This window comes from Botryllus schlosseri, chromosome 9 (genome assembly GCF_051294905.1).
Source record: "Botryllus schlosseri isolate E-star chromosome 9, Bs_hap1, whole genome shotgun sequence".
In the NCBI taxonomy this organism is placed as follows: domain Eukaryota; kingdom Metazoa; phylum Chordata; class Ascidiacea; order Stolidobranchia; family Styelidae; genus Botryllus; species Botryllus schlosseri.
In genome coordinates this window covers 5,598,160-5,613,783 of record NC_137244.1, presented here as the reverse complement: position 1 = coordinate 5,613,783, position 15,624 = coordinate 5,598,160, and the positions used below count along the sequence as shown (strand labels likewise).

General features: G+C 41.2%; 2 protein-coding genes across 4 annotated transcripts in view; one reads left to right on the top strand and one right to left on the bottom strand.

Annotated features, from left to right (window-relative positions):
• LOC145446954 (uncharacterized) overlaps window positions 1-15,624 on the bottom strand; it is a 486,702-nt gene that overhangs the window by 84,445 nt on the left and 386,633 nt on the right. The gene's annotated exons all lie outside the window — the stretch shown is intronic.
• On the top strand, window positions 8,476-13,667 carry LOC145446928 (uncharacterized). Of its 2 annotated transcripts, XR_013917394.1 has the most exons (3): window positions 8,476-8,490; window positions 8,556-13,337; window positions 13,429-13,667. XR_013917394.1 is itself a non-coding variant. In XM_080325302.1 (2 exons), exons 1-2 carry the CDS (start codon window positions 13,151-13,153, stop codon window positions 13,464-13,466), a joined length of 225 nt encoding a protein of 74 aa, XP_080181428.1. In that variant the 5' UTR covers window positions 12,401-13,150; the 3' UTR covers window positions 13,467-13,667. The 2 variants fall into 2 exon arrangements, 1 of the variants encoding a protein (XP_080181428.1); XM_080325302.1 differs by lacking the exon at window positions 8,476-8,490 and having other exon boundaries at window positions 12,401-13,337.

The window sequence follows — 15,624 nt, the reverse complement described above, 5'->3', positions numbered from 1 at the left end:
GCGAATGATGAAGGTGGTGCGAATAGTGCGAATGAAAATCCGGGTCAAGTGCGAATGACGAAGGTGGTGCGAATGGTGCGAATGAAAATCCGGATCAAGTGCGAATGAAAATCGTGAAAAATTGTTAACTATTCTGACGAGGAATAATTCAAATAAGCTTGATAGGAAATTTAGAATCAGTGTAACTTTTGTAGTTGCGACGCGATTGAGAGAGAGAGAGAGAGCCTTTATTTTTCATCAAACCAAAATACATAACACACGGCAGTGGTGGTGGTACAGAAAATATGCATGCACAGTATTCGGTATTAGATAGGAATGATCGATAAGACCGTGAGGGTCATCTAGTCTGATCACACCAGCATCAAACATGTACACTTGACTCTAAACAGTCTGGCTGTAAAAAAAGTTACAGTAGTTAAAAAAATAAAATAGAAGAAAAATTAAACGATGGTAGCAAATGATCAATGAAGCAATGTCTGGGCGAGGTAGGGCAACAGTGTTAGTGTAACGATAAGAGGTGATCAAGTAGGGCTTTTTTGAATCTATCATAAGGCAATTCACGGATATGTGGTGGTAATGCATTCCAAATGATAGGTCCCGAGTAGTCGATAGATCTCTTAGTTAGGTTGCTATTGGGTGGGGGTAAGTAGATATTTCCCTTTGACGAGGATCTCGTGTAGTGGGAATGGACATTCTTAGCAGGTATGAAAAAGTCATCAAACACAGGAGGCAGACTATTGGAAAAATATTTGTGAACAACTTTTGATACTTCGAAGCGATATAGCTCATCAACTCGCAAAATTCGATGCTTACGGTAGTAAGGCGATAAATTGGTACGTAAAGGTACAGATGAGATCAGCCGTATCGCACGGTTTTGCAGGGTTCGAATTCTGCACAGAAATGTTTTGCATGCACTTCCCCATACTACGATTCCACATTGCAGGTGAGAGTGGAAAAGAAAAAAATATATGGTTCGTAGTATTGATCTGGAAACCAAAGATTGCAGACGGGTCATTATTCCCACACACCGAGCTAGTTTTGATATTGTGCATTCAATATGCTGCTTCCAAGACATTTTAGCATCAATAGTGACACCGAGATATTTTGCTGAGTCACATATGGAGATTTGTTTATGATTGATGTTCACAGTGAAACTATGATTGGCATTATTTAAAAGGAGCATCTCGGTCTTATCTGCATTCAAGCTTAGTTTGTTTGCTTGCAGCCATCTCGACACTTTTGGGAGTTCCTTATTCACGGATGCATGCAAATCATTGACAGTGTTGGAGGTTACGAAGAGGTGAGTCTCATCAGCAAATAGGGTTGTGCGGAATAAAGATGCATTAACAATGTCGTTAATATAAATGAGGGAAAAAGTCGGTCCAAGGACTGAGCCTTGTGGGACTCCACAAGTTATATCTCTGGTAGTCGATCTTAATGTCCCCAGTTTAACAAATTGTTTGCGATTTGCCATTGTAAAAACTTAATACTACGCACCACTAATCGTAGCTCTTACAAGCCGTAGTAAATTAATATTCCCACTCTTTAATTGTTTCGTCAAAAGTCTGGTTTGGAAGGTGGTGTGGTGGCAGTATAGAGATCTCTACAATCTCTATAGTGGCAGACATACAGTATATCAGCCCGTCTGATCCTGCGACAGGCTCGAAAAATGATGCCAAATTGACTTTCTGCATTCTTTCGCTAAACAATCATCATATTTTCGTAATAACTGTTCGATTAGCGCGAGGTACTATAATAGTAGTAAATATACCATCATTACAGCGACTCACATTCGCAAGTTTACTGTAACGTAAATTTTTACCCCTTCATGGTTAATAAAGTATATGGACCGCAAAGGGTATAATTTTGGGTCGACACGGTGCCAGAGCTAACTGTTAATATGTATGTGATATTTATTGAATTTATTGCAAAAAATCCTGCGACCGTTTGTATACATACACAAGGTCACTGTGTTGGTTACTGTAGCCAATAAGCGAGACGCGCAGCAAATATGGCATATGCAGGCCGTGTTATTTTTAGCATTTCAGGAGCCAGATGCCAAAACTGCCAAAAATAAAAATTTGAAAAAGCCAAAAATAAGCAATTTTTGGCATATGCCAAAAATAACACGGCCTGCCAAATAGTGTATTTCGTTCATGGTGTTGTGTTAAGAGGACCGCATTACAAACGAGAAGAGCGTGTGTGAAAGGCAGGTTTCTTAATCTGGGTCCAGCCCACCCATTAGGGGTGAAAGCATGGTGTCCTAAATGGTGTTGGCACAGCGAGATTGAACGGCTGACTGCATTTGGTTTACGTCATACTTTCCATTTGTCCAAAGGCAATTTTACGACCATTTTTGACCGGCTTGCCGAGCGCTAAATTTGATAAAACGGGTATCAATGAGAAGCTGCCGCTGTACTGATTATTAAAATATAAATTATATTCTGCTCATGGAACTGGAACCGCCAAAATCAACCACGATTTTTGCATTGCGATCGAGTTGAACATTGTGACGCAACAAACTGTCTGGCTATTTCTGAGCTGCATAGTCTCGTTTTGCCAGACAGTCTTGTTGCGTCAATGTTCTTAAACAAGCTAACCTTCCCAGGACTGTTCCATGCGAGTTGGTAATATTAAAGCCACCTGAAGTGACAAAAGTCATCCGAAAATATCTCGGTAGTCTGAAGGAGATGAGATAGTCGGGCTACTAAATAGAATTAATGTGTTGAGAGACAACACAGGAAACTCCTGGAAAAGTATCGAGAAGAAAATTCTTTCTGCGATGAGATCGCTGGCACTGGCGAAGGGATCTCTTTTCATGATGCATGAAAGCCGGTTCGGCCCTACAAAGATTTTGAAGCTCTGAAAACCTTTTGTGGATGACTGGCAACATTCTTTCCCTGAACGGCTACTCTTGAAGCCGATATTTCCCAGATTCGCTGGGCGAGAAATAAATTTAGGAGAAACTTAGCTGACATGAGTTTGGAAGCACTGTTACAGTGCAAACGATTTAAGTCTATTCAACAGCTGTAACAATCAGGTGTTGAGCGTGTTTATTAGGCTTTTCTTTCTTTTTTTTGCTTATTGGCACCGATTCTGATGGATACTGCACATTTTGTGGTTTCGTTTGATATTATTAAGCTATGAAATCGTTAGGTTTTTTCTTCTTATTGTCTGTTGGCACTGATTATACGGGGATGCTGCACATTTTGTGGTGTCTTTTGACAGAATGGCCAAAATAAAGCGTTTTTGTGACAAATTCGAGTCTGAAACTATCTATTTAGAGGACGATGCCAAAACTGCCAAAAATAAAAATCGAAAAATGCCAAAAATAAGTTATTTTTGGCAGTTTTGGCACATGCCAAAAATAACACGGCCTGGGCATATGGAATGGAATTCATGATCAGATTTGTCCGACTGTTTTTTTCTGGAAATCATGGTCGAAGACCGTTGGGATGAACTAGTGTAGGGGAGTGCAACGAGCGAGTTCAGACCTATGAGACTCATTCATTTCGAGGCCAAACCCTTCTGCGTCGGGGAAAATGAAGACGTAAAGTTTTGGCGAATAAACCGCTGATAAAATGCGGTGCCAAAAACATGAGCGGCGACAAAACCTCGGGCTAAACATGACTGATGCTGGATGACCAAACCATTCGAGATGGATTGGATACGCTCCGTTGTCGGCACGGAATAGTCGCGTTCTTGCAATCTGAGTAGACAGTCGCGTACGTCAGACATGTGTTGTACAGCTGTGTTGGTTAGAATTGTGATGTGCGCGTTCTGTATGTCATACATGCCCGTAAACATCGTAGCATACAACTGTAGTATTAAATATAAATTCCTCTTCATGGGTAAGGCTCGGGTCGCGAGATGCCACAAAAACTTAGATTTTGGTGGTAGTCTGAAAGCTGGTTTACCGTTATTAAACTGTTATGAATTCTCAAGTTAGATTGAGGTGAAGAGTAGAACACGCAGTACCATGAGTTATTTGCTCTTCTCATAAACTTGCGAGACAGAAGTTGGAGCAACGTTAAATCAGGTATCGAGCTCTAATGTGCCAACTCTCCTTGATCGTTTTGCACCTTATGTTCCGAAGACATAAGGCAAAAGCCTCAACACAAACATGTGGGTTTTTCATCCTTTCGACAAACTGGAGCTTCGCGGGACCTTTGTGTCACCTCTCAAAAACGATTTCTGCCAGCAAGCATTTTTCACTCGCGAAAAATACGCTGTATTTTGGATAGGAATGCAGAAGAGATTTTAAGACCTGGTCATCCAAGCACTAGTAGAAGTTCCTGTACGAATTCCGAACAACATTGTTTGGTCGAGAAGGGTTGTATTGAAATAATTGGAAGTAAAACGAGCAAAAAAAGTTGCCTTTTTAATGAGACATTTGATAGCTTAAGCTACATAGTTATCCAATTTGTTGCACATCTGAACTAAATGTTGAGTAGGCCTATCTTCATCTTTTTGTATAACAATGTTCGATATGTTTGTGCGAATAAAATTTATTTCACGAAAAAAGTGCGAATAGAGCTTAAAAAGGTTGAAAAGCACTGCGTTAGAATATCAACGCACAAACTATATTTGTTCGATTTAAATCATACAAGAAGGTTGGCGAAGGTGAGCGGTGCGAAACGTAAGCATTGGGCCGCCTAAGAACAGAGACACGTTGCTATTTAGTTAAATCTTCTACTACTACTACTACTACTACTACTACTACTACTACTACTACTACTACAGTACTACTACTACTACTACGACAACGTAAGTAGTATAGTAGATCGGTCGCGAATCGCCATAGGGTTCTTATGGGTGCGGCGGTGATGCGCCTGGAAACTCGTGGTGGTGATGCGCCTTTTTAGACCCCCCTCTCGGTGGTGATGCGCCATGTGTTCTTATGGATGCGGTCGTGATTCGCACTTTTGGGTATAGGGTGTGGTCGTGATTCGCCTTTTTTGCTATAGGCGGTGGCGGTGATTCGCCTGTCGTGTATTCTTACGGGTTCTGTGGTGATTTACCATGCATTCTTACGGGCGTGGCGGTGATTCGCACTTTCAGGCATCTCTCGCGTGGTGTTGAATATGCACGAGTCACCAACAATAACCGCACAACGGAAACGTGGCTTGTTGTGAGGATTAAGCAGTGCGACCTATATTTCGAATGACCTGCGCGCTGAATTGTTTCCGTGCAGCCGCTACTATCGATTATTACACTAGACCGGTCAGTGTGAAATAGTTTGATCGTAAATTATAATATATGATGTAGTTTAGTCGTGTCAAATGACCGCTTTCCTCGCTATTGATTGCCACCTGAATAATACTTTCGGCTTATTCGCTGTTTCGCACCTATAGAATAGTCTGCTGTTCACAGTCGCAACTTCATCGCGATAGCACAATTTTCACACCTCGATCAATAGAACAACACCGCACTAACCCAGTTGCCGAATCACATAGGTCATACATTTTACGCGAAATATTGTATTGCGGTATACAAATATGCAAACTATTCTTTCAATTCAACAAGTCTAGTTAACGAATCGATTTTCAAGCTGCCGACACAGTTTTTAACACGAGTGAGTTGATATCTCTTCCCAGGTACGAGCGAGGCTTTGTTCCATTGATCCAAAACCACCTCGCCAGTATCATCCTTCAATGTAAAACTGTATAATTTCAACTCTTTTCCGGCACCAGAATTGACCGTCTTCTCCTCTCGAGAAACACAAGTAGCGGTGATCGAGACGTATTCATCTTTATTTCCGTATACCGATTCACAGGTCAATAATGGGTATTCTTCGGTCGTATGTCTCGATTTTCCATGCAGGGTTACTGACGAAGCCCGTCCCAGTAATACAGCAGGTTTTCCAGTAAACTTGTCAATTTGGACCCAACCGGATTTGACCATGAGTTTTTTTCGTTTGGCGAATGCTTTCTCAATGACCCCGAACAAATCACGATTGAAACACGTGAAAGATATCTCTTCGTTATTGCCGTCGATGAATATACCTTTGAGATATTGGCTAACGCCACCTCTTTTGGGTGATGAGACGAATTTGACGCCGACGTGAAAATTTGAAGTTGCTCCGACTCGCATAGTGTTGACGCTGTTCGATGCCATATCGTTTGGTAAAGTGAGAGTCATCAGCAAACCCGCCGACATTTATAGAATTAGGTGCGTGGTATTGAGTGAGTTAACAGTCTTTGTATAATCCTGATGACCCGCGCGAATAGACTTGGATTGAAATAAAATTTACAGGAGTTCTGTAAGAAAGGATACCGGTTACAAGTGACAAACGACACGAATGAATTTTCTTCTTACCCAGTCACTTATCAATGTACTGTAGTGAGTATTCAAGATGTCTGTTGTTAAATCTCTGTACGCCGCTAGGGTGCTTATGTCACTTTTCATCGCCGCAATGCTTATGACACTAAAAACCCCATTCCAGTCGATACCGTATGATCGAATCGAGTTAACCAATGCGGTAAAATCGCACTTTCGAACACGGCTCACGTTTTCTCCATGTACATAGAAATCTAGTACTCCGTGGATGAATTTTTCCGTTTCGCTCAATGTGGGGGTTGTCAAGTTATGATAATAGAGAAGATAATTCTCAATAATCGCGCTAGTTGCCATAACGAGTATATGTAACTATCAACTGAAAAAGTAAACCATGAGAATGACACCACAATGTGTTAAAATGGTGAAATACACCGCTCAGATTTCGAAAAAACAGATGTCGACGGGAGTGTTTGACATGTGTGACACAATAAAATCGCCCGTTTCGCTAAACAGGAAATTCACTAAAGCGCAGTGTGCTGTGCGATTTTGAAAAAACAGATGTCCGCGACCACGTTTTGATCTGCGTGACACAGTAAATACGTCCGGTTCTGAAATTCGGAAACACGGTCGGTTCTGAGGATTACGCAGTGTGCGTGCGACCTATATTTCGAATGACCTGCACGCTGAATTATTTCCCGGCCAGCCGCATGCTACTATCGAAATAAATCTATAAATAGCCAACACCACGATCCGATTGTTATACTTCGCTGTCGCAGACATAAACGTTGGTTGGAGCAGTTAGATTAATTATTGTACAATGGTCGAGGTTCAGATAGACAATATTGATAAATTTGGTTATGAACCAAATGCATTCGAATTGCAATTTGAAGAGAACGCGGGTATCTTTGATACGATTAATCCTGGTGATCTGATGACACCTGATTTAAGAGTTGAATCCGCAGAACGCGACCTTACGCCAACGATCGAAATGCAGTCAAACTATACAGATATAGCGCGCCAGGCGTGGCTGAAGTCGGACCAACTAGCTAGAGAAAGCGTGATTAACGATCTCACGAACTTGGTGACGATGCCGTGCGTACCGACCGACGAGACAGCCGTTAGCAACGAATTACCGAATCCCGAGAAACCGTCGACTTCTGGGATGACGATACCACGCCCCGCGGGGTTGCTATCGGTGACTGATACTCCTAAATCTGTATCAACCGGCAAGTCGATTCGAAAAAGAACAACAACGACGGGGGTGGGCATACCACCGGCTAAACAGCTTCGTAATGGAAAATCGAAAATTTTGAATCGTACCGAACCCAAACAGAAGGTTGGTAAGAAACCTGTGAAATCTAAAAGCGCGAGTGACGATGATTTTCGCGACGACGTGAAGGGAAAAAAGAAGCAGGAAGAAAAGTTATGTCAATACACAGTTGACAAGATGGTCACCTACCTCCAGACTATTGATGTTGTTAAGCCGCATTTAGGTTCAATACTATGCTATGTTGATTCGTTGACGGAGAAAAAAAATTTGACTGTCACAAAGCTCATGACTGACATCAAACGATTGGTTACTGGCAAGGGTCAGCGTTGGAGTCTTGATGAGATTCAGCCTGAATTAAATACCGCAACCGATGAGTACTTGCATCGACTTCTAGAAATTAGAACAAAATTGAAGTATAATTTGTGCTGAATGATTTTCATTGTTGTTCTCAATTTCTGTTTACCGTTTCAGATTTTACATTAGAGCCATAAATAACAGCTTCTGAAATTCAACCACTAGTGGGTGCTGACACTCTTGTAATCTCGAATCAGCGGTTCACAGTCTTTCTCTCTGGGTATCGAGCAGCGAAAAGCGTGGCTGACTGTCTGGGTATATTCAACCGCGGATTGTTGGATAAGGAGTTAATTAGTAAGTTATTCGGTACGATTACTTTGATTTATGAATATAATTTGTTATTTATTTATCCGCCAGACAAAACAAGCGTGGGATTAAAGAATTGAACCGGTGAGTTATTACTGTTCAGAACTAGTGAACATGATGTAATGATTTTGTTGTTGACAGACAGTGCAAACTCAAGTTGAAAACACGAGTCTACTGGTAAGTTATCTGCCGCATCACTACGTTAGCGAACATAGTTTGATGTGTTACTTGTTTTATTAAGCATAAAGTATCAAGGAAGACACCGCCAAAGAAACTAGATTGTAAGTAAGACTAGTTTCATGTCCCTCCAAGTGCTGAATTTGACCACGTGTTATTAATTTTACAGATGAGTCGACGACGGAGAAATCGTGTTCGCGAAGAACCAAATGCACCACCAGAGATTGGCGACGAACACCAAGAAGTTGTAAATCAGAACTGGCAAGCGATAAAATCGTATGTAGTGAAAAAGACCAGTCATGTGTATAATATTCGAGTTATCGATCGTGAGCTAACAGATGTTTACCGCGATATCCAAGCGATATTTTTCTCCGAGTCACATACCTTTAAAGTGAACTACGCACATGCCTTCATTTTATATCACACTGAGACTCTGAGATTTCGGTATTTTCATGCTTCGGCAAACATCGATAGTGTATTAGAAACACCGGCGCTAATTTCAACACTACCTGAATTCGATGAATTTGTTGAATCTATTCACTTGGAAACCGCACTTGATTTGTTACAAAACTCTCGAGCAGATACAAAGTCACTGCCAGTCTGTTTGACTAATGTCCAGTTTTATGTATACCCTACGGGTCATTTACTGATTGGTTGTCCTGGTATTAAGCTACCGATATGGCTTGCGAGAGCGAGATGTATAATGACATTTACACATCAAAAAAATCGACATCGGTACAGAGACAATCTGTGTGCTTTTCGCTGTATCGCCCACTCACTGGGGAAAGATACAAAGACAATGGCTCAACAATTCACTTCGGTCTATGGTGTAAATGTAGAATCTGGTGTAACTCTTGACATGTTGGACGATATCGAGGATTTGTTTAATGTTGCTATAACCGTGTACACCAAGACTGAGGGTAAAGCTAGCGCTCTCCGACGTAGTACGTTTGAAGGGAAACCTGTGTACTTACATTTAGAAGATCGCCATTTCTGTCTCATTACTGACTTGAGGCGGTATGTAGAGACCTATAAATGTGATGTTTGTCTACGATTGTTTAACGAACAGTATGAATTGACCAGACACAAATGTACAACGGGTGTCGTTGAAGTGTTTCCGGGTGGCGTGTATACACCTCCTCTGAACATCTTTGAAAAGCTTGATTTAGAAGGGGTGTTTGTTCCTCACCAGCTTCGTTATTTCAAATACCGTATCGCGTTCGACATAGAGAGCATGTTTGAGAAGTGTGATATTCCAGATTCCTCCAAAACTTCATGGGAGTGCAAACATATTCCCATTTCTGTTAGCATATCATCTAATGTGGAAGGGTTCTTGGAACCGTATGTAATTGTCTCGAACGGTGACCCAAACGACTTGTGTGCGGAAATGGTTGATCATTTTCATGATATTCAAAGTGAGTCATTTAGGTTGTTACAGATGGAATATCAACACTACTTGGACATACTCGAATGTAAAATTACCGAAATGAAGGCGCTCGACCCAGCCGAGAGAAAAATACCTCTTGAACGTTTACAAGAGGAGTTCATGCGATATTTAAAACAAATCCCTGTTTTGTCGTTCAATGGTGGTCGGTATGACTTGAACTGTCTCAAAGAGTACTTGATGGGTTTACTCGTCGATGAAAATCTGAGTGTATTGAAGCGCGGTAACAACTTCCTCTCGTTGACAACTAACAGACTTAAATTTTTGGACATTGTAAATTACTTGGCACCCGGGTTCTCGTACGATGCTTATTTGAAAGCCTTCAAATGTAGCGCCGCTAAAGGTCATTTTCCGTATGAGTTTCTGACTAGTTTGGAAAAGTTGGATTATACGAGTCTACCTAGCCACGATGAGTTTTACAGCTCGCTAAAAGGTCGTAATATATCCACAGCTGAATATGAAAACTGTTTGAAGGTTTGGAACGATAACAAAATGACGACCTTACGTGATTATCTCAAATGGTACAACGCAATCGATACTCATTACTTCATTGAGGGGTTAGAAAAACAATTTCAATCTTTCAAAAGTCAATTCAGTGTGGATATATTCAAGGAAGCTGTCTCCCTACCCGGGGTTGTATCAAGACATCTTTTCAATAGCATCCCACGTGATTTCACATTGTTCAACGATAAACACCAGGATCTGGTTTCGCTATTCAGAGACAATTTAGTGGGCGGACCGTCGGTCATTTTTCATCGATATCAAAAACAGGGTGAAACTCGAATCAAAGAATTTTTTTATAAGGAAAACGCTCAGATTACCCAACATGTAACAGGGCTGGACAGCAATTCGTTATACCTTTTTGCTTTGAGTGAACCTAGTCCAACTGGTTTCCCGGTACATTGGCAACCACTTGATGCTGAGTGTACTAAATTCAAACCTGTAAAGACCGCACCGAAATGGGGGGAGACAGCAGCTCAATGGCTAAACTGGTATTCGTATATCAATAATGTACATGTCCACCATGGTTTGAATGGACCTGAAATCCGCGTAGGAGCTCGTAATTATCCTGCTGATGGGTTCTATCGTAATTCAGCTGGTCAAGGGGTAATCTTGTCTTTTCTTGGATGTCATTTCCATGCACATCAGTGCAGATTTGGCTGTGATGATTTGGAACGTCGAGAACGGACTAAACGTGTTCATGATTATTACAAAAACCTCAATTATCAAGTCATATGTAAATGGGAATGCGACTGGCGCACGGAGAAACAGGAAAATCCCGATATTGTGCGATATCTTAATGGTATTCAACCACAATTGACTCGAACCAAGTCTGTCACCGCACAAAAATTGATGGAGATGGTAATGACTGGTACATTCTTCGGATGTTTATCAGTTGATATTTTTACGCCAAAACATTTGCAAAGGAAGTTTGTTGAACTATGTCCGATATTCAAAAATACGATGGTGTCTCGCGAGCATTTGACGGGTCACATGAAACAGTTCGCCATTGATCGTAAATTACTCACCAAACCCACGCGCATGTTAGTTGCTTCATACTGGGGCAAGAAAATCTTGTTGACCTCTGACTTGATCAAGTGGTATGTAGAGCACGGGTTGCTTATATCAAAAATTCATGAGGCGGTCGAATTCACCAAAAAGACATGTTTTGACAACTTTGCGAAAAATGTCTCGGATTGTCGACGGGCTGGGGACCGTGACCCTAACCTAGAGATTATTGCCCTGACACAAAAATTAGCCGGAAACAGTAGCTATGGTCGGGTCTTGATGAATCCACGTAAATTCAAACGAACCTCCTACTGTGATAAAAGTGAATTGGATGTCAATGTTGAGGATCGCTTTTTTGTGAAATATGATGAATTGAACGCTGATCTATTTGAAGTAACGAAGCGACCTAAAACGATCAAGTGGGGTAACTGTATTCAAGTGGGATTCTGGGTTTATAACAATGCTAAGCTCAAGATGCTCTCGTTTTTTTATGACTGCTTGTGTAAATATTTCCGCGACGACTGCTTCATGCTATTAATGATGGACACGGACTCTCTCTATCTTTCGCATTCAGCCTCATTCGACGATATCCTTATCCCCGAGAAAAGAGATGAATTTTATGTGGAATACGAGAACTGGTTTCCACGCTATTTTTGTGACGAACACCGAGCTGAGTTTTTGACTGATCCGGTTTCTTTTGACCGATCGAGACAGTGTTGCAAAGACACGTATGCCTATTACCTTCGTCAACCGGGTTTGATGAAAGTGGAGTATGAAGGTGGTACATCTTTCTGTGGTCTCCAATCCAAAAATTACTTTTGTGACGGTCCAAAGAAAAAATTGGCTTCCAAAGGTCTCCAGAAATCCAACCCAATCGATTTCGAAACTTTTCTGCGTGTCTTGACATCTAGGCAATCTGTCGGAGGAGTGAACAAGGGGTTTCGGTGCAGAGATGGAGGTGTCTATACGTACAAACAACAGCGTAAAACATTCTCCTATTTCTATGCCAAACGCCGAGTGCTCGAGGATGGTGTGTCAACCCTACCATTAAATGTGTAATTGTGACGTAATTGTATATTTTGTGTGCTATTGTATTTTATCTGTGTGTCTGCTATTATTATTATGATTTACTTGTACTTTTTATGTGCTAATGTGTCATTTGTTTTCCAGATGGATAACGCTATTTCATATATTGAGTCAGTAATGGCAGAATTGGATTTAAATAGTTTGCACAAAGAGACGATTGAACTGGAGCAGGAATTAACACAAATCTCGATTCACGGTACCGACGACAACTCACAAGACCGCACGATACCCGATCGATCCAAGGCGCGCCGGCAGGAACTAGACGAGAAATGGATCCGTGTCCGAAGTGTCTGCATAGAAGCGCTACTTCAACTACAATTTCCTGATCGAAAGACACCGAGTGATAACCACATCCTATTCAACAGAGCAAAGCTGACAAATTATGTGGTCTTGGGAAAAAATTGTTCGTGGATACCGCTTTTCGGTTACGAAGAGAGACAAGCCTACTTGAGAACCCGCAAGCGACATCGAAAATTCCAATTTTTCCTCGATCAACATCGAGTCGCAAACAGTTTGAAACGACCTCGTTCTGACTCTGAAAGTAGCGATGCTACAACCGATGATTTTTGCAAACATGATTCCCTTGGTCATTGTGAACATAATCTTGTGGCGGACACTGATAGTTTTAGGTGAAACTTTGTTTACAATCTGTGGGTGTTTACGAAATGGTGTAACTAAAACATTTTAGTAATAATATTTCCTGAAATCTGTGTCTTGTTTTACAGATGGCTAGTGATTACATAATATCTGTTCTGGAACAAGCAGGCCTGACGCGGTTACACGAAAAGACACTTGTACAACGCCGCGATCATGTACACTTCGTGGAGCTGTATTTGAAACGAGAGATATCGCGTGAATTATACGAACAACGCGTATCGAGACAACATAAAGATTTAAAAGAGTGTTCAAAAGGTGAGGACTATAGCTGTTATAGTAACGCTGTTAGATTTTAAAGCGCTATGAACGTATTATGAATCCTCTTATGTGATTTATTATTTTACAGATTGGGATCAGTTGCTTGACAACTTGAAGCGTTCGTAACACTACAACTTCCACTGACGATGAGGGACAGACGAAGATTTCATAACCCGTGGAAAATTGCTAAATCGGACTCTACTGGGATTATATATTCCACTAGAACAAGATGACTACAACAGTGGATATTCCCAACCTTGTTGATATATAAACACATGCACTTTATCGAGTTTCAATAAACAACAAATGATGGAATTGATCCACCCATTCGCGTGTATTGTGAGTGGTCCTTCAAGAAGTGGGAAGACTACTTTCGTTACCAAGCTGATTAGACATGCGACATCAATGATTAAACCTAGTGTGTCCAGGGTCGTATATTGTTACAATAATTATCAGGAGGTTTTCAAGACGATGCATAACGTAGAATTCCACGCTGGTCTAGATATTTTAGAAGAGTTGAAGGTTTGCTCTGAAGACACCTTGATTATAGTGGATGATTTCATGACTGAGACAGCGAAAATTGCAGACTACTTTACAAGATTTTCTCATCATTCAGCCAAGTCAATTTGCTATATCACACAGAACCTGTATCACAAGGGTAAAGGAGCACGTGACTTGAGTCTCTCGAGCTCGTATATGGTGATTTTCAAGAATCCGCGCGACCAACAGCAGATCAGTTTTCTCGGTCGACAAATGTATCCAAACTCTAGATTTTTAACAGAGGCTTATCGTGACGCTGCTAGACAACCTCATAGTTATTTATTCCTCGATCTCACGCAAGAAGCACCTGAAAATCGACGCGTTATGACCAATATATTCCCTGGTGAAACCATGGTGGTTTATAGCCCGATGGTATAAATAGCCAGACGCAGAGTCGACTTTAAACTCAAAATGACCAAGGTACCAGCTCGGACACGGCGACATATTCCCACACTAGAGTTCCTACATAAAAGTAAACCCGAGATACGCAAGCAAATTATATCGGGGGCCAGCAAAGAATTGATCGAGTGTATATGCGATTGTACAAAGAACATTTTAAACGGCAACATCCCTCTTTCAAAGTATAAAAGAAAGCGACTATCAGCTCATAAATGTAGTTTACGTCGACTTGTCAGGAAAGACATCCCTATTCGACATAAAAAACGTATGGTCAACCAGAATGGGGGTATGTTTATGACTCTATTATCAAGCATCCTACCCGTCGTCACTGGTTTACTCGGTAATCTTTTCAAAAAATGACTTCTTTTAAAAAAATCTTCATAAATCCGAGCCCGATCAACGGAGCTGACGTTCAGAAATTGAATTTGGATATCGACAAATGTATGAGCGACATATTACAGATGAACATACCCCAAGAACGAAAATTAGCCTTATATAACGACGCACTAAATCGTTATCAAACAAAACACGACACACTGAATCAACCGATGAAAATCGATATATCAGAACAAAGGAATCTATTTTCGGCTAGTGAGTTGGACGCACTGCGACGCCTGATCAAGGGTGAACCATCAAGGATTCCTATACCATCACCGAGTAGCCAACGAAGCAAAGTAAAGACTCAGCATGCCCCGACGAAAAGCGGTCGTACACCCAAGACCCCGAGGCGATACGGATGGGAGCCATACTAAGTATTTCACGCCAGGGCTACCCGGTAGTTATCGCGGTGCATACGTATTCTCTAGAGGGCGGAATAGAGCCAAAGTCAAGGAGTTTCTTTCGAGCAAGGACGCGTACACAAAACATTTTCCCTATCGAAAGAAATTTAAGAGACCTAGAGTGATTACGTCCGGTCTCGGTGTTCAGTATCAAACCGATCTCATACATATGCAAAATCTTTCAAAAGAAAACGATAATTTTAAATATGTGTTGGTGACGATCGATTGTTTCAGCCGATTTTTATATCTGTATCCACTCAAAAACAAAACCTCGCAAGGTATTATTCGCGGATTCAAGGAAATATTTAAGGATCGTATACCTCATGTTATTCAAAGTGATCAAGGTTCTGAGTTTACTAATCGTGCGTTTCAGACTTTCTTAAAAGAGAACAATGTGCGACATTTTCATACAAATAGTGAACTGAAAGCATCGATATGCGAGCGTGTTATTCGTACTGTGAAGCAAGTGTTATACCGTTATTTCACGCATAATAAGACTTTGAATTATGTCAGTGTCCTGTCTGAGATATGCCGGGGGTATAACACTACTTTTCACGTTGCTATAG

Bases quoted from the DNA above. Each gene is read 5' to 3' on its own strand.
- LOC145446928 (XM_080325302.1), top strand. From the start codon at position 13,151: ATGGCTAGTGATTACATAATATCTGTTCTGGAACAAGCAGGCCTGACG. The intron at 13,338-13,428 runs GTGAGGACTATA...ATTATTTTACAG, and splicing joins TTTAAAAGAGTGTTCAAAAG to ATTGGGATCAGTTGCTTGAC.